Source organism: Macrobrachium rosenbergii, chromosome 15, assembly GCF_040412425.1.
Source record: "Macrobrachium rosenbergii isolate ZJJX-2024 chromosome 15, ASM4041242v1, whole genome shotgun sequence".
Classification (NCBI taxonomy): domain Eukaryota; kingdom Metazoa; phylum Arthropoda; class Malacostraca; order Decapoda; family Palaemonidae; genus Macrobrachium; species Macrobrachium rosenbergii.
The window spans coordinates 53,372,532-53,395,133 of NC_089755.1; the positions used below are offsets into that span (position 1 = coordinate 53,372,532).

Sequence of the window (22,602 nt, forward strand, 5' to 3'; positions counted from 1 at the left end):
CGATTGACGTCACTAAGATGGATAAGTATGACATCAATTTATCAACCTGAGTTGGCTCCTTACTGTCCACAATTTGTTGCAGATTTTGGTGACAAGATGCTGTAGTAGAAAATGCCTACTATACTCATCACCTATAAGAAGACCACATCAATAAGTTTCCAAAGGCAGAGTCTTACACTTAATGGTTTCTCCCCCCGTAGGGGGCGGCGTAGTGCCGTCAGTGCACCTCGTGCGATGTACTGTAGGCATTACTCAAGGTTGTTTGCAGCGTCCCTTCGGCCCCTAGCTGCAACCCCTTTTATTCCTTTTACTTTACCTCCGTTCATATCAAATTTCTTCCATCGTATTTTCCACCGTCTTCTAACAATTGTTTCATAGTGCGGCTTCGAGGTTTTCCTCCTGTCACACATTTCAAAACTTTTTACTCTTAATTTCCCTGTCAGCGCCGAATGACCTCATAGGTCCCAGTGCTTTGCTTCTGGCCTAAACTGTATATTCCAATTCTGATAATGAATTCTTCCTCCTATGGTAAATGAAACAAAGGTAGGCCTGATTCTTTATTGTAAAGAAAAAATAATAAAAAATAAACCTGGCATGTCTGTAGTGAAGTGATGGCCAAGTATGGATAGACGCACAACGACCGGAGTAGCTCAGGGGTTTGCAGACGGCAGGAGGCCGGAGCGAACCCAAGGACACTGAGGCCTGACTTGTGGGCAGTTTCCGATCTTCAACCCAACAGACCCTAGAGGCTCGTGGGCGCCCTCGCAGCAGTAGGCCTGGCCCAGGGCCGTGCGGCACCAGTATCTGCAGGTGGCAGGAGGGGTTTGCCCTCCGGGGAATAGTACCCAAACTATTTTTCTTTCCCAAGCAAAATAGTTTGGGTACTCCAACTCCCCCGTGGAGTACTCCTTCCAGCCCTCCCTAAGAAAAATAGGATGGCTACTCCAGCATCCCCTTGGAGTACTCCTTCCACCCCACTCCCAGCAAACGGTCCTCTATCCATTAGGTGACTTTGCATCGCCGGTCATTTTAAAAAAGAACCCTCATAACAAAGATGGGTGAAATTTCATTTTAGAGCGTCAGGTTTTCCTTTTAAAAAATGGGATGGAGCCCCTGTGGTTGATGTACGACCTTCTTGAAAAAGATGCATCTTAATGCACTTCGTCAGAAAGCTAGTCGTTTTTTACTTCCAAGTAGTTTAGTAAAAATTTAAAAAACATTATTAATGGTCTCGTAAAGTAACCTTCATAACACGAAAGCATTCTGAGTTTTCATTTTATCAGAGAGATAACTTGTCGAATACTTAAGGGAGATGACTCGCTGATTCGCTTTCAGTCCGCGTGAAAAGGATTTTAAGAATACCTATTAAATCGAGATTCCGAGGGACAATGGAAGGGAACACCGAAGTTGGGGAGGGGGGGAAAAAAGATAAAGAATATGTATAAGGGAAAAAACCGAGAACAATAGAGGGACGATGTTTAGAGGAGTTTCCCCGAGAGGCAAACGAGGTTTTTCAACATGACTTTGAAGGTATACCAAATGCAGACCATTAGGTATCTGCGTCTTCGTTGAACGGGGAATACTTTAGGGGGGTGTAGTGCCCTTAGTTTGCAACTCATGTGGCGCACTGTAGGCATTACCTAAGGTTCTTTACAGCATCCCTTCGGCCCTTAGCTGCAACCCCTTTCATTTCTTTTACTCTACCTCCGTTATTATTCTCTTTCTTCCATCTTACTTTCCACCCTCTCCTTACAATTGTTTCCACACTATTTTCAGCGCTGAATGACCTCATAGATTCCACCGCTTGGCTTTTGACCTAAATTTTATACTCAAACTCCAGTATATATTCCAGTTAACAGAGGCACTTTCATTCATAAGAGTTCAAAACGAAGTGAAATAAATAAGTGACAAAGAGGACTTGTGGGTCAAACTAAAATTATTCAATTCTTGAATCCTATACTGCATGGAAAAACACTCATTTGGAACGCACAATCGTCGGTTACAGACAATGCAGTTTCGTGGCACGGAAAGAAAGGAAGAAGAAAAGACTTTAAAAGTCTTTATGTGTGAGTTTGAATCAGTGGAAAAAGATGCATTTTAATAACTTACTTACATTTTTATTTATGTATTTATCTATTAATTTACCTGTTTTTCTGATAACTGATCTCACATGACCTTCTGTTACTTATTTCGAATGAACACCATAATCTCTGGAAGCTTGAATCTCAAGTCAGTGGCTCCTGTGGTGGGCTTGTTCCGCATGAATAGGGTTCATCTTCTGGATAATAATAATAATAATAATAATAATGAACACCATATTTTTTGGAAGCGTGAATTTCAAATTAATGGCCCCTCTGGTGATCTTGTTCCATATGAATATGGTACACTTTCTGAATAATAATACTAAAAATAATAATAATAATAAAATTTGTTATTTTGTTTCTCCTTCCCAGTTGCTGTTTCATCGCTTCGACAAGATAAAGACTTGGGGAAAATCAAAAGCGTCATTGCCATAAATTTGCTTTTATTCTATGGAAAATAAATTTGATTCTCTAACCATAGAACTGAGGAGGTTTGCAAATGTGATGTCCGAGACAGGTGTCGTAGCAACACTTATCCGCCCCCAGACAGGTGCTGTCGTGAGAGCACCTTTTTGGGGGAGAACCCACACGCATCGGAGGACACTGAGGGCGCACTGACGAAGGGCAACTCCCGGGTTTGATCGTCCTGTACATCGAAAAAGTGGGGTAACCGGAGTTGCCCTCGCAACAGTAAAACCGACCGTAGGGACCTCTACACATGACGCGGCAATCTGAAGAGACGTCTTCTCCGAAAGCAACGTCGTTGTTTCCACCTCCTCCTACTCCTACTCCTCCTCCTCCTCCTGCTCCTGCTGCTTCTCCTTTCGTGTAGGGAGGAACCCTTCCTCCTGCTTCACCCAGCGCCGTGAGGGGAGGCCTACTCAACACCCAGGGGAAAATGTTGAATATGCGAGCGGTTTCGTTGTGGGCCGCAGCTCCCAGCGCTAGGGACGCCACTACCAACAGCGCTAGTTTCGTCATCTGTGGAAGAGCATGAATGAGATAGCGCTAAATTATTATTATTATTATTATTATTATTATTATTATTATTATTATTATTATTATTATTATTATTATTATTAAAAATACTCAGTAGCATGAGTCTTGAAATGGAGAAACAAAATCCACAGTTTTGTATGGGTACATATATTTATTTTTTTAATATATGTACCCATACATAAATGTGATTTGTTTCTCCATTATTATTATTATTATTATTATTATTATTATTATTATTATTATTATTATTATTATTATTCAGAAGATGTACCGTTATATATATTATATATATAGATATGTATAAATATATATATAATATATATATATATATATATATATATATATATATATATATATATATATATATATATATATATATATATATATATGTGTGTGTGTGTGTGTGTGTGTGTGTGTGTTTGTATTTGCTGATCACTTGTGTTGACTTCAGTGCCAGAGCCACATTAAACAAATCCCTCCAAACCTACCTTGGCTGTCCGTGTGATTAACTGCGTTCCCCAAATCACAATATGCTTTGATCTTCAACCTATCCCTTTATATACGCAGTGCCTGTAGATACGCACCCTTCAAAAGAAGTCGGTTATAGGGGGGGCGGGGGTGTTGTGTTTACCTTATGTTTAAAGAGTTGGTTGGCAGTTACCCAAATTTACCGCCAGCGCATCATTGCATCGTCGTCTCTGTGTAAATCTGATTGTATCTCCCGCCTTGTGTAAAAGGTGCCGGTATATGTAAATCAAACGCGAAGTCTTATGGAAATAAACTTTAGTACGATTGGTGATGAAATGTGATTTGATTAATAGAGGCCAATATGGCCTCTAGCATCCAGGAAAGGGGGATACAATAAGTAAGTAAGGGATGCAAAACCCCAGGTGATATCCTGTCACGTTCCGAGGGAGGAGATGTGGGAATCTCCTCACGTTTTTTGGTGCCAGGGAGGAGTTTCCGGCACTGTCGCGTTTTGCTCTGGTGCCGAGCAGAGATCATCTGTTTTCTGCTGAGATAAAAAGAAAAAGGTGCACGAATAACAGGACTGGTCTGAAAGAACGAAAGTGATTGATTCGTAAAGATTTTTGGGGGATGAATGTAAAAAATTATTGCATGACGAGAGAGAGAGAGCGTGTCAGTGGATCGTAATTCGTAAATAAATTCTTTAAAATGTTTTTATGTTTTTTAATATACAGGTCTTTTTTATATTAATTCGCATCATTATTTGATGTCGTTTGCGGCGTTCCTTTGGCCACTAGCTGCAACCCCTTTCATTCCTTTTACACTGTACCTCCATTCATATTCTCTGTCTTCCATCTTACTTTCCTCTGTATTCTCTTTCTTCCAGCTTCCTTTCCACCCTTTCCCTACCATTGTTTCAACATTATTCTCAGCGCTGAATGACCTCATAGGTCCCAACCCTTGGCCTTCGGCCTAAATTTTATATTCCAATTCCGGTTGATTCTCATATACGTACATACGAAAACACGTGTATTTTATGTGTATAATTATACATGTGCCTACATTTATTTGCGTTAGTGTATGTATATGTATGTGTAATTAGTTAAGGCATGAAATTAAAACGTGAGATACTATTAATCAAGAGAGTTTACAGCTTCCTGTACCCTTATAAGATATAGACAGCTCCTGGGGCGCCAAAACAAAACCCACAAAAACAGAGCGTGAGAACGAAGCTGTCAAAAAGCGACCCCATTCTCAGATTTTTGCGGGAATTTTTGTTCGCGATTTTTCGGAAGGAAAGTTCCCAGAGGTTTTATCCACCAACAGCGACTTCCCGGAGTAGAGGATCATTTGTCCTTCCGCATACCGTTATCCCAGGTATTCCTTACGGATAGTTAGAAGGATATGATGCGATTATTTCCCCGTATGAGACTAGCGCCGTCAGTGCACCTCATGCTGTGCACTGTAGGCATTACTTAAGGTTCTTCGGAGCGTGCCTTCCTTAGGCCCCTAGCTGCAACCCCTTTCGTTCCTTTTGTTGTACCTCCTTTCATATTCTCCTTCTTCCATCTTGCTTTCCACCCTCTCCTGACAATTGATTCATAGTGCAACTGCTTTGAGGTTTTCCTCCTGTTACACCTTTCAAACCTTTTACTGCCGATTTCCGGTTCAGCGCTGAATGACCTTATAGGTCCCAGTGCTTGGACTTTGGTCTATATTATGTATTCAGTTCAGTTCATTTCAATTAATTCCAATGATGCGATCAATGATTAGAGGGAAATTTTGTTGAATTAGCTGCCTGGTTAGATTTATTAAGGAGTAAACAGTTGTAGACTTGATATGATTGTCCCTAGAAGAACACATATGTATGTTTGTACATATAACCTTATTAAACTGTACGGCAATGGGAATTAGCGTCATTGTTACTTTACCTAGGTTTGGTGAGTTGCTAACTGAACCCAGCAATAGTTGTATACCCACACGGTACGGCAGATTATTGTTGATAAACAACCCATTGCGTGATAACTGAATTATGAATAAAAAGATGCCATCCGGCAAACAACCTTTCTTTGATTAGGGAGCCAATGGAGAATTAAAAAAAATAATAATTCATTAAAAAATAAACCATAAAACCTGGTAACAATGATGTCAGAGCTACAAGAAAACAATCTCTCTCTCTCTCTCTCTCTCTCTCTCTCTCTCTCTCTCTCTCTCTCTCTCTCTCTCTCTCTCTCTCTCTCTCTCTCTCTCCAACACAGCTCCCGCCCATTGTAATTCAAAAAGCTGCCGACAGTTGTCCCAAGGTCGCAGTGCAACCTCTGAAGAAGACCTTATTAACTTTGGTTCGGTGGAGACAGAGGCCATTTCTTCAGACCGCGCAGCCATTAATATTCTCCTGTCATTTTTATAATCTTATTTAAGACGTATTTTGACAGTCTTGATCTTTCGCCAAGGTTGTGGTTATTACTGGCCTAATATAATTCACCCTGCATTTTAATATTTCACTTACATTTTTATATGTCTGTTGATTTGTTAATTGATGTGGTTTTCTAATGACTTTCTGTATTTTCCATTACCTTCCGTTACTTCTTTCGAGTGAAAACCGTATTCTTTGGAAGCTTGAATTTTAAGTTAATGGTCCCTTTGGCGTTGTTCCTTATGAATAAAGTTTACCTTCTGAATAATAATAATAATAATAATAATAATAATAATAATAATAATAATAATAATAATAATAATAATAATAATAATAATAATAATAACAATAATAATAACCTGTATCCTTCCCGCAGAGTTAAGCCTTCTAAAATGCGAATCTTAACAGTAATAGAATTACTTGCCAACTATCTACGAGTTGATCGGTAGTAAAAGATTATACCTCTGAAATTTAAGTGATATTTTCTATATAGGCTCGTAGCATTCAGTGACAGTTTTGATCATTTTCGGATAAGGAAGAAAACGAGATCTCATGTTTAGTTATCTTTCTTCTGTTCCCCCAGTTCGTTTCGGTAAGCTTGAAATTAAAATAAACAAACATTCAACATCTTCTCTGGCCGTCTCCCACGGGCGGAGTATATTGCGAACAGACGTTTCGCAAAAACAAAATCCCGTGAAATAGAGCCGGTTGCAAATGCCTGCGCGAAATGAATTCTTCCTCCTCTCCTTCCCTTTTAGAGCAAGTTTTATGGAGACGTCCCCTGCTCTAGAAGATGCAAGTATACTCCCCTTGAGGTATGAACACATGATCTTCCGATCTTTGACGACAGGTGACCTCGCTGAGCACAGGTGGATTTCTTACCTGTTCTTTTATCATCGGTGTATTTATAAACATCAGCTTTATGTTTATCTTTAGATATATGCTTCTCCATCAGCTTTATTATTATTATTATTATTATTATTATTATTATTATTATTATTATTATTATTATTATTATTAGGAGCGGATGCAGGGCAGGGAGACAGGGGTAGGCGTGAGAAATCCTAGCCTTCCCTAGAGTGCCGTGTCCTGGACCTAAATAACTCCCTTCCTAACCCTAACTTAGGGATACGTGCCCTTTCCCCAAGTAACACTAAATTATTAGTATTTCCCTACTGTGAATACTACCCTATTATTATTATTATTATTATTATTATTATTATTATTATTATTATTATTATTATTATTATTGTTGTTGTTGTTAGACAATATTGTCAGTGGAACTCCTCGTGATCTAAATGTTATTGCTGAAACAGACTACAGTCTATGGACCCAGAGAGAGTCAAGATTCTCAAAGATAAAAAAGTTATATCGAACAGTTGGAAAGGAAAATGAACAACAAACAATTCATACCATGACAGCTCGATTATAGACAGTTTTAGTTTTCTGTAAAAGAAAACTATTGTGCCGACTTTATCTTTCCGTTCGCACTTTATTATGTCCTCACTTCTGCTTTTCGCCCTCAGATCTTAAAAACTCTGAGGCTAGAGGGATGCAAATTGGTATGTTGATCATCCACCCTCCAATCATCAAACATACCAAATTGCAGCCGTCTAGCCTCATTAGTTTTTATTTTATTTAAGGTTAAAGTTGGCCATAATCGGGCATCTGGCAGCGATATAGGATATTCCACCACCGGGCCATGGTTAAAGTTTTATGGGCCGCGGCTCATACAGCATTATAGCGAGACCACCGAAAGATAGATCTGTTTTCGGTGGCCTTGATTATACGCTGTAGCAGCTGTACAGAAAACTCGATTGCGCCGAAGAAACTTCGGCTCATTTTTTACCCGTTTATTCGCGTCACCTTTAGGGTGAGTGAAGCAAGAATCATGTAAAGATATTAACATACAAAACTAGAAGCTGGCTCAACTAAGAGTAACTACACAAGAGGAATTTTATCAATTTAGTGTAGAATAACAGTAACATATGAACAAATGAACAGATTATTATTGTTATTTATTAATTCAGCTAGACAAATTAGTCCCATTTCTAGCCTCTGATAGTATTTTTACATTTTTCTATTTAATTTAGGCAAAGACGAATCTGACGTATTACAACAGCATTGACGAAAGATTCTTCTACCCCAAAACAAAGGATTCTTTCTTCTATCCCAAAACAAAGGATATTCTCTCTCTCTTTCTCTCTCTCTCTCTCCCTCGTGAATGTGACTGATTTTCTCTCCGCAAAGGTATTTTCGTCAGCCTAAGGTGACTTTGAACCATGCTTGCAACAAGCAAAAAAAAAAAAAAAGCTTCTTGCCGAAGGTGCAATATTTCGTGCCGTGAGACACAATCGGGAAAGACCGGTTGTCTTCCAATTCATTTGAAATTATATTAGATTTTCAAAACTGGTTACGAAGAAATGCTGTTTTTAACAATATGACTCGATTCAGTTGCCACTTTGAGAGCTGATAGCCAGAGGCTGTCCGTCACTCAAAGGAATGTAGTTTCCCCTCTTGCATTACGTGTCAGTTAATAGCCTTTATTTATTCCATTTCTTCGTCTTTATTATCATTATTGATATAAATATGTAACCTTTTTTATGAATGTTAAAACAGGAATATAAAGAAACCAGTCGTTATTCCTAAGCCAAGTAAGGGACAGTAGCTTTAAGAATGTTATTCCTAAGGGGAAAGAGAAAATGTTTTTTTTTCCATCACGTTAAGAAGAACAGTTCTACGACAGCAGAAAACATTCAGATGTTGACGAGTTGGTCCAAGAATTTTAAAAAATAAAGTGGGAGATTCCTTTCGTTAAATATCTTCTCATCTTTCACGTTCCAGACACATTATTCGTGACGACGTCTTACCATGCCTTCATTCATCCAACTCTCTCTCTCTCTCTCTCTCTCTCTCTCTCTCTCTCTCTCTCTCTCTCTCTCTCTCTCTCTCTCTCTCTTTCCACAACAGCTTCGAGGATGGCAACAAAAACAGCTCTGCTTTCTTCCAGGTTACGTGAGCTAAGGTCCAGCTCTGGGGATTACCCAAAACTTCGGAGGAGATTTTCCTACTGTTTTTATTTTCTCTCTGTTTTTTTGCAAGTAGGCCCCGTGCCAAATACGTAGAGTGGGGCGTCTCGAAAACGTAGAGAAGGAACTAGATGGGAAATTAGATGAGGAACCGGTAGCGAAGTGGGGTAAGACTCTATAGGAAGAAGTGTAGTCGTAAATTCCCGGAGGAAATAAAACTTATTAAAAAAAATCATTACGAGAAACACCCCGTAGTAGGGTGGCGCTGTCAGTGCACCTCACGTGGTGCACTACTTGAAGGTTCTTTACAGCATCCCTTCGACCCGTAGCTGCGACCCCTTTTATTCCTTTTACTGTGCCTCGATTCGTATTCTTCCTTCCACCTTACATTCCACCTTCTTCTGACAAGTGTTTCATAGTGCAACTGCGAGTTTTTCCTTCTGTTACATCTTTGTAATAACCTTTTACTCCCAATTTTTCTTTCGGCGCTGAATGACCTCGTAGGTCCCAGAGCTTGGCCTTTCGCCTAAATTCTCTTTCGCCTCAATTCTGTATTCCAGTTCCATTACGAGAAATAAAATGGGAATGATTCTTATGACGGTCGCTCAGAGATTAACAAGAAGCTGTCTTATGACGGTCGCTCAGAGATTAACAAGAAGCTGTCGCCTGATATTGTGTTGTCGTCTGTGATATTCAGGCGACCTTTCCAGCCGATTTCTTATCGTCCTTCGGTTCTCGGAACTAAATTTTTTAAAAATAGGAAATAGAAAACAAGCCAAAAAGAATATTTATAAAGACAACTCGAGCAAAACATTTCTTGATTAGATCTTTGGTTAAATTACGGATCAGTGGTGACTACTGGAAATGATTATGTGACGATACTCGTCACTTACCAATTTCCCCTTGACAATAAAATGAACTAAGGGAAAAAAATGATATGTTCTCTTGTAAAATAGGAAATAAATCAAACTAAAATTTTAAGAACGTAACAAACTTAACATTTTAAAAGAGTCTGTTGACGTATTGATAGTACCTCTCAATTAGTTCGTGAGCTTTTCTTCAAATTTTTTACCATATCCTGAGGGCGCTGACGGTTTCCCGAAGGAGAGCACAAACGGCGCCTGCGCGAAAGTACTCGCATGTGGTTAACGACCCATTTGCATTCAGGGTGCGTAACTCTCTCTCTCTCTCTTAACGCAACTTCCCAATTATGGTCAGTACTCGATGCTATAAAATCAGCATTACTTCTGGAAAATTATCTCCTCCCCCCTTCTCTCTCTCTCTCTCTCTCTCTCTCTCTCTCTCTCTCTCTCTCTCTCTCTCTCTCAAAGCAACTTCCCAAATATTACCAGTTACCGGATGTCATAAAGTTAACAATTCAGAAAATTACCTTACTTTCCTTAGAGTCTCTCTCTCTCTCTCTCTCTCTCTCTCTCTCTCTCTCTCTCTCTCTCTCTCATTATCCTCTGAGCCATGACATCGAGGTTTAAAAAATGAGAAATGACGAAATGTAACAAATGACATTGTCGTCCATCTTGGAAGTTCCGAGTATTCTCCCTGAAAACCCGACGACCACATTGATCACGTGATTCAGCGGAGGCAATGACTGGCACGCTGTAATGACTCTTGTGATATTGCCATTACGGTCGTGGAATTACTAGGAAAACAGAGGAAGGGTGTGAGCGTAAGGGTTAACGCCCCTTGCTTTGTTAAAGAACAGGCCTTTAAGTTACCTGAGACTTATAACAAAGCTTGTCAGAATATTAAGAAAAGCGAAGTTGTTGGAGCACATATAAAATTTCGGGGAGGAAACACATTTCTTATCGAAATTCTGATTCAGAACTTTATCTACGGTGAAGTTACTGCTTAATTCTATGCAAAAAAATTGTAAGTATTCATGTGTATGTATGTATATTTATGTATAAACATATGCTTATATATTTATATAAATATATATGTGTATAGTTACTACATCCCATTTTATTTCCTCAAGAACATATCTTTTCTTTCATTATTAACATCGTGGTGTATCTTCATGTAAAATGCAGCAAAAACTGCTTTAGGAAACCTCTACCTGAAAATGTTCTTTTCCGAAGACCTCCATTTCTACTCAGTCGTTCTGGGATTCCCGTCAAAAGACAAGGTTAAAAGTTATAATAAATGCCAGGATTAAACGCATCAAGAATAATTCAGTGACGCATGACAAACTCAACATATGAACATTAAGCTAGTTATTATTATTATTATTATTATTATTATTATTATTATTATTATTATTATTATTATTATTGTTCCTCAGGAGATAAAGCTTCTTCATATGGAACAAGCCCACAGGGGCCAGTGACTTGAAATTCAAGCCTCCAAAGACTATTATGGTATATTCATTTGAAAAGTAACAGTAGGTAATGGGAAATACAGAAAGCAGAGATCAGTTAGAAAAGACAAAAAATATAAACGAATTAATAAATTAATAGGTGAAAATGTAAGTTATATTAAAATACAAGGAGAATTCTTTTAGAGTAGTACTGCATTGCATCTACCCTTGAACTTTTGAGGTTCCAGTTGCACATCTTCAGGGACTCTGTTGCACAGTCCACCAGTGTGAGGAATAAAGGACAATTCCTAGAATCCCTCCTGTTACCTGAATGGGAACAGCCACGTGCAAACAAGAAACACGTAAAAACCAAATGTATGAGATAAAATAGGACGACTAAGCTTAAATGCTTTACAAAAACCCCCCTAACAATGCGGAGCAACGACCTGTTTCTGTCTGTCGCTAACCAGAAAAATGTGGATGAGACCAACAGCTACTTCCGGCGTTCTTCGTCTATTTATCACATTTTCTGACGTACTCCTTAACTCTAAAATCATACTAAAGGCGGTTAGAGAGAGAGAGAGAGAGAGAGGGGGTTGGAAGGGTGAGGGGGCGATGCGAAAAATAGGAGAGAGTAGTCTTTGGCACGGAGAGCATAAACAAAAACATGCTCCGAAGCGCAGGGAGTGTCGAAATAACGGTGGAGGTTGAGAAGCAACAACTCAGCAGCCCTCCGGGAGCGTAAAAGCCCAGCAGAATGATCTCGATAACACATGCCTTCGCTCCGAAGTTTCTTCTCAGTAAGTATCGTTGCGGAAGCTCTCGTAATTGCGTTTAAAGTTTTCCTAGAGTGCTTCCAGTCTCACTGAGTCATTGCCGGCCAAACCACTCAAGGCAGGCTGGTATAGTAATATTATGATTAATGCGTAGATTTTACATCTGTACTCATAAAAAAAAGTATGTTCTGTTAAGATGCTGTTAACACTAGTGAAATCAGAAGGGAAAGATGATGAAGAAGAAGAAGAATGGCGCAAAGGTAGACGAAAAGGTCTAATTTTTGCTGTCGAATCGCAAACAAAATATCTGTCAGGTATATATTTATCTGTTTCTCAGTCATCTGAGCTTTTCCCTACAAAATCTTTCAATTTACCAACTGCTCACCGAGACTTTCCCAATTAATATTCACGGGAACAGACGCCACTGATGAAACAGAATCGGCTGAAAAAATATATTTGATTGATAATCAGCGTTTTTTATATTCATGAAAGTTTTGGCCACTCGGGACTCAAGAAAATCACAACCCCTCATTTCCATTCACATTTATTTATATCTTGTTAATCTGACATTAACAAATCTTACGTTTAGTGATTTTTCTTCTTGTTCTTATCGCTGAAACAGATAATCCGTTCCAAGAATTCGTTCTTGTAAAAGGTTACCAAGAAGAGGTGAAGAATTTAGCTCTTGTCCAGGAACTTGGGTCTAAAGAAAAAATTGAAAATTCACATGAAGTTCTTATTACAAATATATAATTAGAGAGAGAGAGAGAGAGAGACTAGCTAAGCATATACCTCCTTGCCTCTGCCTCCTTATTCAAGACTTCTGAAGAGTATATAGAAGGAAATAAAATTACAATGTTGATAATTTCTTGTGTAAGAAATATGGAATAAAATTAAGGCTGACATTTTACGCGATTACGAGATCGTTTAGTTGATGCCAACTACCTATCATGTTAAAATGTATCGCACAAATCGTTCCCCTTTGTTCCATGTTATAGTAGACATTGGGTAACAGTGTGCATTTATTTTAATGGGCACGGTTTACATCAATATTATTGGCAAATAAAAACAGGTTGTGAAACGAGTTGCAATGGCGCACCAAAGAAAACGGAATTAGAAAATTTTTGATGGGTGCCTAAAGAGTCTCTCTCTCTCTCTCTCTCTCTCTCTCTCTCTCTCTCTCTCTCTCTCTCTCTCTCTCTCTCAGATTTCTTCCTGTGATATTATTCAATATAAGATTTCACCGCTACAAACGGAAAAAGTGTTTGTATCCTTAAGCCGATTCAGATGGGCTTGATGTCAAGTACTAAATTATAGTGTTCTTAAGTTGAGAATTGTCATTCAGTCAAAGGCTTTTGTGTTTTATCAAAGACGATTTTTAGAAGGTTAAATACTGTAGCTTTCGAGAATAAGATTTTACAGGTTACATTTTTTTTACGTTGAAAGGAAGGAACTAGAAGAACGGTTAGCAGTCATAAAAACTTTACGAGGGATTTAACACTGCAAATATATTCTTCCTAAAGTCTAATCTAGTTTAGCTTATGGATTTTCGCTGTTCATACCCCGGCTAGGGCAAAGATGGCTTCCCGAAAGCACAGTTTATCACATTATGAATGTGCGACAGTGTACTGAAGCTCTAAAAACAAAGAGAGAGAGAGATATTAATATATTTATAAATGTCGACACGATTGTCCACCCAGATGTTGGCATATGCATTTACTCAGTTTTATGATTTTTGACAACTGAAAAGCCTCGTTGTTGGAAACGGTGTCCTTTTCGAACCTTCCGTCAACACTGCTTCACAAAGCGTTTTCACAGTTCACTCGCAGTTTGCTGTAGTGCTCCAACTATCTAGTGTCTAGGTCAGGTCCCCCAATGCAGTGTTTTCCTTTAGGTCGTTTAGGCCGTCCAAGTTTCTAAGCCATTAATCCAATACCTACTGTAAGAACAGTGGTAAGTTTCTTTGTTGTCCAGTTAGGGGTTAATCGGGTGTAGGCTGAATGTTGGACTGTTTTTAGTTTAGAAGCCTTGTGTTGGAATTTCTTGAGATAAATCGTGCGGTGTAAAATTCACCTTAGAATAGTGTAAATCTTGGCTAGTTTGGTTCGAATTCATAACGAAATAAACATTTCTCGCAGTTCATCCATTGCTAATGGTTAACTGGTTTGTTAATATTTTATTACATGGCGTAGGAAGGGGGTGGTATTTAAACAATGCTAATGTTACTTGCTTTCAATTGTAAAAGTGACAGAGGAAGGACACCTGTCATTATTCGTACCCGAGACGCAAATGGCCAGTTGAAAGGGATACAGCCTTACCTAACCTAACCTATTTAACTTCACCCTAGACACAACGACCTACCATCCCATGGGGGTGGGGTGGAGGGGGGAGATGGCTCTTCAACCTTAACACCCCCAAACCATTCCTTTACCATCTGCTCACCTAAAATATAGAAGTATATAATGATTTTGCTTATTTCTCAGTTCCGGTGTCACCTTTGTTCCTATAGAATTATTAATGAATACTTAGGCTATATGTGTACAACATGAGTCTGGAATTGCAAGGCATATTGCCAATCTAACATGAAGTGGAGATTGAGGAATTTCCGTGAGCTTTTGACAGATATCCCCTAGGTATCTAAGTTTGGATAAATGGTAATATAAATCGAACTATACATCACACTAGGGTAATAATTAAAAGTTAGAGCATTACGTAATGGTGGCCACAAGTCTGTAGACAATAGACATTCATAGACAAGGTGAGAAATCTTTGGACTTGGTAAGATTAAACCTGCAAATAACCTGACAGTTCAAATGACGCCAGTCAACTGCCCCAGGTTTTCCACAGTTTAAAACGCTCATGCAATGGATTCCTCGTTAAAAGTAAAACTAACCGGTACTTTGAACTTTTGAGTTTGCCATTAATTAGGCCCAATGATGATGATCGCTACGTTTGATTGACTTAAGGAGTGTGAAAGGCAAGTTTATAATAAGTAGGACCAAGGTCTAAAGATTATTCTTTAAACCTTGACTAGGACATTTGTTGGATAATATAACGTTTCGTAAGTATTCTTTGTAACAGTATAAAAAGTACATAGTTGTGGGGCGTGATGAGAAACATTGGCATGTGAATATCTAAAAAGTAGTACGTGAATCGCATAGGCTTACCCAGAGGACAAAATTAGTCTACCATAAAAAATTTTGACGTTTCTTACAGGTTTCTTTGTCCCCTTCCACCTATTTCAGAAATGGCCAGCAATGTTGATAGTTGTACTTTGTGTTTTAATACTTATGAATCGTCATCCAGACCTCGTATTTTGCCCTGCGGCCATACTTACTGCACAAAATGTCTAGGTAAGCTGATTGCCTGTCACAAACTGTCTTGCCCGAGGTGTCGTGCACGATTTTCAGCCTCCGATGCAGCAGAAATAACCATTAATTATGGTTTGGAAACGTGCTTAAGCGCCATGAGAGAGACTGAAAAAAGTTCTAATTCACAAAGTCCACTGCCATCTGGCAAGCTTATGAATATGAGCAAATTCGTGGACGACCAGAAGACAATTGCGCAAGATCTCGTCAATTCTTGTGAAAACATAAGAATGGAGCTTATGAAATACAGCAGATTTCTGCAGTTGAATTTGAGGGAACACGAAGAGGTCGCTCACAAGCTGAGTGAACGAGCTCTCTGGCATTCGTCGGTGGCAAGACAGATGAGGAAGGAACAGGAGAAGATAACTGAAGCAAATGAGAGGAGTGATTCGTACGTCGGAAGCCTGAAGGCAAGCTTGTCAAATCTGGAAGATGCTGTTGGGAGCAACACTGTTGCCAAAGCTATGGCCAGAACCGGTGAGATTTTCGGAGAATTTGTAACCCATCTCCACAGAAGTCAACTCGAGTTTCCCGACCGTGGGATCGTCTGTACTCAAAAGGTAATTTGCTTTTTCTTGAGCGGGATGAATTTTGGGAGTATGTGGTGAAGTTCTTGGTAGTTAAAATTGCAATTTCAATGTCTCATTCAATCACAGGCGTTAGCAAAAGCGGCGGAACTGGTGAGTGACAAGTATAATCGAAGCGATGAACAGTCACAGGATCCATGGCTTTCAACCGCAGACCTCTCAATTTTAGGAAAGTTCTCAGTGTACTCAAGGAGGGAATTCTCAGTGACTGTAAGTACCAAACATGAATGTACGTCTTCTTAAACTTATATTAGAAATGTAATTAACAATGTATTGGACAAAAATTCTGCAAGACATTTTTTCAATTGTCATATGAAACCACTTAAAATTCGAGAGTATCCGTAATACATATAATAGCTACCTTTCACTTAGTACAAAATTATTACTTAATGCTGCATAGTAATGCTGCGATATATCCTATTTAGGAAAGGGTTCCCAGAAGAGAACATGATTTTGCATGTACTTTGGGGTTCCTAAAAAAGAAACTTCTCTTAACATTTGAAAATATTTTCCCGATGAACTTTTGTGTTTACCCTCTCTCCCCTATGAGGCATTACTGAAGATTAATTGCGGCGTCCCTTCGGCCCCTAACTGCAACCCCTTTCATTTCATTTAGTGTAATTCCAGTCATATTCTCTTTCTTCCATCTTACTTTCCAACGTTTCCTAACAATTGTTTCATAGTGCAACTGCGAGGCTTTCCTCCTGTTACACCTGTAAAACCTTTTCTTACTCTGTTTCACTTTCAGCATTTGAATGACCTCGCAGGTCCCGGTGCTTGGCCTTTGGCCAAAATATTGTTTTCCATTCCATAGTATTCTATTCCATTCCATTCTTGTTTCTACTCATGGAAGTATGTAGCCTGTAGTTACGCGGCCAGTCAATCCACCATGGAATTCAATAAAAGTTATTCCTTGTTTTGGAACCAACACTCGTTTGTCATTTTCGTTACTGTGGAATACTATTGCAGTTCGCAGACCTGTCACCCGAGGAACTATGGAAGGACAGGGTAAAGAGAGGCCAGCTGTTTGCCGAGGTGCTGTCAGCAGACCCAGAACAACGAGGTAGATCGGCCAAGGTCTCTCTCGAAGATGACCAGCTGTACCTTCACCACCTACAAGACCAAGAAATTCCCGATTTTTGCTACAGAATTGGCGTAAGACTTTAGTCTCTCTCTCTCTCTCTCTCTCTCTCTCTCTCTCTCTCTCTCTCTCCTCTCTCTCTCTCTCTCTCTCTCTCCATTACCTAAACTGGTGCATTCGTGTATGACTGATTTGAAGAAGAGATTGACAGTGGGTCTTTGCTCATGTTGTGACCAGCGTCCTACGCTCTGAAGGACAAGTCTTATGCTTAGATCCGTGAACTTTCCTTGTACGTAGGGAGATTGTTACAGATGCTTGGTCCCTGAACAGCTGAATATATTTGCCATACGCAGTACGAACTGGCAGCCACAATGCCTGTAGGCATATACTGTACCGGTTGATCGAAGAACAGATCTGAAAATCAACATGAATACGCAGACTCCTGGCAAAACAAAGGGCTGTCGGTCTATAAAACGAAACTTGGGCAAGATACTACTCATATTTTAGCCAGCATAGGGACTCAAATTCAGTGTTGATATTCGTGAGAGATTTCTAATTCCTTATCAATATTCCTTTGAGATTTTAATTCTGTGTTGATATTCCTTTGAGATTTCTAATTCTGTATCAATATTCCTCTGAGATTTCTAATTGTGTGTGGATATTCCTTTGAGATTTCTAATTCTGTGTTAATATTCCTTTGAGACTTCTAATTCTGTGTTAATATTCCTTTGAGACTTCTAATTCTGTGTTAATATTCCTTTGAGACTTCTAATTCTATGTGAATATTCCTTTGAGATTTCTAATGTGTTAATATTCGTTTGAGATTTCTAATTCTGTATCTTATTCCTTTGAGATTTCTAATTCTATGTGGATATTCCTTTGAGATTTCTAATTCTATGTGGATATTCCTTTGAGATTTCTAATTCTATGTGGATATTCCTTTGAGATTTCTAATTGTGTTAATATTCGTTTAAGATTTCTGATTCTGTATCAATATTCCTCTGAGATTTCTAATTCTATGTGGATATTCCTTTGAGATTGCTAATTGTGTTAATATTCCTTTGAAATTTCTAATTCTGTGTTAATATTCCTTTGAGATTTCTAATTCCGCATCAGTATTCCTTTGAGACTTGTAATTCTGTATCAATGTACAGTTCGACGGACTCGCCAGTAGCTGCGTGTTCCCCAACCCGGAGAAAGTAGAAGTGTTCTTAGACCTGGCAGTGGATGACAACCTTGAAGGACGCCTCTTGGTGCGGCTCCTCTTTCCCGCCACTCGCTGGGCGCAGAGCTTTCGGTTCTTCTGCTCGGGTGTTCAGGGCGTCTCCTACGTCAACCGGAAGTTCACCCGCATCCAGGAAGACTGGATGATCTGCAGCAAACTCGGCGCGGGTGACGGCTGGCCGCAGCACCCGCCGGTGATTTTACGGAAGGTGACCTACGGAGCGGTTGCGATAAGACCGGACAGAACGCTCGGAATTTACGTCGGCTCCAGCGTCTCGAAGACGTTTCCGGGCGTTTTTGGCCAAGTGGTCTGTGGCTGTGATGTTCTGAGGGCTGCTGTGGAGAAGATTAAAAGCGGAGGGGGAGATGTGATTGTCGCTGACAGCGGCATGCGGTTAAAACTGTGGGATAAAGATTTTCCGTAACTGTTTTAAGTACCACTGATAACCCTAATAGCTGAATTATCATCTTAATGTATTTTAATATTTAATATGCATTAACTTCAAATTTAACTTTCTAGTTGTAAGTGTTCATGTTTTAACACAAATTTTGTATTACGTGTTATGTTTTATGTTTTTATTGTATTAATTGCGTTATGTCTTATTTGTTTTTATTACCTCTTTTAGATGCCTCTCGGTCGAAAGGTGTACATTATCTACTCATTAAATTATAGTCCAGCACATCACGTAGTTCTTGTTTTACCCAATTCGTTCTTAAATACAAAAGCTGTTTGTCTTTAGATCAAATGATTTCGTTCCACTTGTGAAATGGAAACATTTCTAGTCTCAAGAATAATCATAGCAGATTGCAAACAGCGGTGTCCATAGATTCTACTCTATACACCTTGTCCCACACGTGAATTTGCTTGTAGTGTAGACTTTCTGGAACATGAGGAACGCTAACCTGCGATGTAGAAAAAATCAATTTCACTATTCCACTGTTTTAAAAAAAACAGCGAATGCTTATGAATTGCCTGAATAAAATAGTTGTATATAAAGTTCTTTGCCACAAGTGAGTTACGAGTGCCACCACCCATGCTAATGCTGATGAAACCACTCGACAGTTAACAGCGGTGGGATCACTCGAAGTGTTGTTAACAACGGAATCACTCCTCTGTTATTAACTGTGAAATCGCTTGTGTGTTCTTAACGGGTGGAATCACTCGACTATTAATCAGTGGAATCACCCAACTGCCATACATTGATGTAGAGTAAATGACATATAGGCCTTCCCAGAAGTGAAAAATGAGATATAGATCATTGCCTCATCATTCAATTCTTTCCCGTTGGACGTTTCTGGTGACTGGGACGATTCCTAAGCATAGGTTTTAGGTCATAGTATACGCGCTGTCATATAAATAACTATTATTTGTTACCTGTTATCTTTAGGCTCCATTGTCCGACCCTACTCGCCTGAGGGTAACCGTAAACACGGACTTGGTCTAGACCAATATACCTTGGTCTAGACTATCTAGAGACCTTGGTGTAGTCTAGCTCGTGCGGCGAAACAACACTCCGTTTCTAGGTTTTCGGAGCAGTCAAATACTATTTATCTCATTGTATATTACCTAAATTATATTTTCTTACATTTATCATTGCATTTCTCTGAAAAAAATGCATGGTGAGAGCCAGTCTGGTCCATCTCAAATAGTATAAAATGCGTATAAACAATGAAAATTAGACAATTATTGGTGCTACTATAGTATAACTACCGAGCTATTCGCGACCTACCAAAAATTAGGATGCTGTCTGCCAAGCAACCCAATTAAGGCTTATGGCAATTACGTCCTCAAACTATATATAAAACTATTTGATCGCCCAGGGGCTAGTACTAAACACGGCGAAGCAATGACTCGCCCACATTGTTTCGCCGTGTTTAGTACCAGCTCCTGAGGGGTCAAATGTAGAAAATGGATGGTAGATATCATACTACAGTAGTACCCAATTATTCTATGCAGGCATCTGCAGCCATCTTCGCTGATAGTTCGTGTACCTTACACTAAACCTTTTGGATGAGTCTACAACCTATACAATTTTTCGATATCACTCGACCAACTGTATTAGATGTGACTACAGCAGGTTATTAATACGAACTAAAGAAAAAAATAGTTTCTTTTTTATGCTCTATCTTCATTTTATTTGTTGATGTATAACTCTTCCTTGAATTAAGTTGACATATTTCGTTTTACAATGTCATTTTCTTAGTTATGGAATACTTTTTTATAGACTGGTTTAATTTGTTTCTGTTCTATAAATACATCACGTTTTGTGTGAAGCTATAGTAAACAGGTGTGTTGCAGCCAGGTGTTGTGGTCAGGAAAACTTGAACAGTTGCCCGTAGCATAGTTTTGGTATAAGTCATCCTATTTAGTGAAAAGACTCGAATTTTGGCCTCGTATTATTCAAATAGTCGTAAGTCTGTTATAGTATTGCAAGTTTGCATGCAGAGGGAAGTTAAACGAAGGTTTGTCTATCCGTCGCTAGTTACCTGGGACTTGCTTGTAATCACAACGAGGGAGAACCGCCATGAACTCTATACGTAATTTTTACAGATTAAGCAACTGATACAGTAAGAACCTTAGAGATTAGTTTAATTCCTGCAAAATCCTCGACGCAGCATTTATTATGATAAAATTGCAATAGAATCGTCCATTTAAACAAGAGACTTGGCGAATGCTGCACATCCGCTTAGCGCTTTTAGAAACAAAGGGATGTGGTCGGGAGTGAAGACTTGGCGTCTCACCGTCCTCACTTCAATAATTATCGCCGATGTTTGAGATGTTTTATCTATTTAACTCCTTATTAGGTACTCATGTTATGAATAGTTCAAAATATCGCAGTTAAAGTGTACTGCCCGACTTATTATGTGAGTCCAATACCAATAGAGCAAAGAAAATCAACATTAAAGCTTGTTAGAAGTAATTACGGAAAAGTCAATTAAATTTAGCGCCTTCACAATGTATTTGCATTTCAGAACAACATGTGGTATTTTGTGCATAAAATTACGATTCGAATATAAATTTTGGCATGATAAATGTGAACATTCATAATAAATAGAAGACTTCATTTTAATAACGGGTAATTTTATAAAACAGAATTTTGTTAGTAAATGCAATTGTTTACAAGTGTCAGTGAAGGTTGGTGTCGGACGATGGGATTACAATAAAAGCCTTTGCTACCAGTCATGTCAAGTAAGGTTTTAATTTGATTGTTTGCTAAATATCTGAACAATTTAACGCCAGTTAGTGTCGCGTATAATTTCTGTTTGTTCGTGTAGAATTTACCAACTTAAAAACAAGGGTAACAATGAACATTCAGAACCCAAGGTCTCTCTTGGCGTAAATTTTAACCAAATGATTTTTTTGTCTTGTATAATTATTTATTTGTCTTGTATAATTTTAATATGTTCGTTTAGAATTTACAAGTTAAAGACGAGACAAACAATGGACATTTGGAACCCAGGGGCCTCTTGTCGTCAATTGTAACCAAATGAGTTTTTTGTCGATGGAAGAATAGGCCTAAAAGGGTTTCGATTCCTCACTGTCTTCTAGGCCTACCCCTTTTAAGGTAAATGGTACCCAAAATGGAATGCATACTACTATAACGAAAACTAGGTGGCATTCCTTTTAATAATGTTTTATGTAATGAAGCTACTTTTGTCTTTCTTTTCGTCTCGAAGTAGGCCTAAAATGTGAAGATCATGTCGTATTTAGGCCTATTATCCTACCATAACGGGAATAGTACATTACCTTTAAAGGTACACCATAATTTGCAGTGGACTTTTAAGGTTAGGCTTGTTACCAGATTTCAATATGGGCCTATTTTGAAGTAATGTAAAAATAAAATTCAAGTTCTTTGTGAAGAAAGTAATGTAGCCTGTGTTATGCCAAACTAGGCCTATCCTGAGTGTTTTTGTTTTTTGTGATTGCCTGTTTGTAGGTTATTAGGCTAACCTGTGCCAGGCTGTGTTTAACTTCATAGGCCCAAGGAGCTTGGGTTTCAAGGCCTCGCATTGTAAAAGCTAAGCGATGCCAGACCTAGGCTTTTATTTACAGGGAATTAGTCTATAGGCCTATATTGAGCGTGCCTATTTTGACCAGGACTCAAACCTACACCGCTTTAATGTAGAGATGTAGTATGTGTTAACGTATTCATATATATAGATAAACTGAGTCAGTTGACTTAATTAAATATATGAATATTACTCTTAACTAAAGGTAAAACTGAAGAATACTACTATGGCCTGGTTTCACCAGTCGC

General features: G+C 38.8%; 2 protein-coding genes and 1 long non-coding RNA gene across 9 annotated transcripts in view; 2 read left to right on the forward strand and 1 right to left on the reverse strand.

The window, feature by feature from the left end:
- Positions 1–2,507: 2,507 nt before the first annotated feature.
- On the reverse strand, positions 2,508–3,610 carry LOC136846423 (uncharacterized). Its single transcript, XR_010855381.1, has 2 exons — positions 3,569–3,610; positions 2,508–3,062 (listed from the first exon to the last, which is right to left on the reverse strand). It is a non-coding gene; the product is annotated as an uncharacterized lncRNA (long non-coding RNA).
- A 10,195-nt stretch (positions 3,611–13,805) lies between these two features.
- LOC136846721 (uncharacterized) lies at positions 13,806–19,028 on the forward strand. 5 transcript variants are annotated; one of them, XM_067117833.1, is made up of 5 exons: positions 13,806–14,036; positions 15,300–16,011; positions 16,108–16,248; positions 17,008–17,193; positions 18,274–19,028. In XM_067117833.1, the coding sequence occupies exons 2-5, from the start codon at positions 15,331–15,333 to the stop codon at positions 18,766–18,768; spliced, it is 1,503 nt and encodes a 500-aa protein (XP_066973934.1). In that variant the 5' UTR covers positions 13,806–14,036; positions 15,300–15,330; the 3' UTR covers positions 18,769–19,028. The 5 variants fall into 5 exon arrangements, 4 of the variants coding, with proteins under 4 accessions (XP_066973934.1, XP_066973935.1, XP_066973937.1 ...); XM_067117834.1 differs by having other exon boundaries at positions 13,821–14,036; positions 15,329–16,011; XM_067117836.1 differs by having other exon boundaries at positions 13,877–14,024; positions 15,329–16,011.
- A 2,019-nt stretch (positions 19,029–21,047) lies between these two features.
- LOC136846736 (zinc finger MYND domain-containing protein 11) overlaps positions 21,048–22,602 on the forward strand; it is a 30,839-nt gene continuing 29,284 nt past the window's right edge. Inside the window, exon 1 of one of the 3 annotated variants that reach the window (XM_067117905.1) lies at positions 21,048–21,533. Coding sequence is in view for 1 of the 3 variants with exons in the window: in XM_067117906.1 (XP_066974007.1) it covers positions 21,527–21,533 (7 nt within the window). In the remaining 2 variants the exon portion in view is untranslated. The remainder of the gene's footprint in view (positions 21,534–22,602) is intronic. The other 2 variants (XM_067117907.1, XM_067117906.1) reach the window with 2 other exon arrangements.

Bases quoted from the DNA above. Each gene is read 5' to 3' on its own strand.
- LOC136846721 (XM_067117833.1), top strand. From the start codon at position 15,331: ATGGCCAGCAATGTTGATAGTTGTACTTTGTGTTTTAATACTTATGAA. The intron at 16,249-17,007 runs GTAAGTACCAAA...ATACTATTGCAG, and splicing joins GGAGGGAATTCTCAGTGACT to TTCGCAGACCTGTCACCCGA. The intron at 17,194-18,273 runs GTAAGACTTTAG...ATCAATGTACAG, and splicing joins ATTTTTGCTACAGAATTGGC to TTCGACGGACTCGCCAGTAG.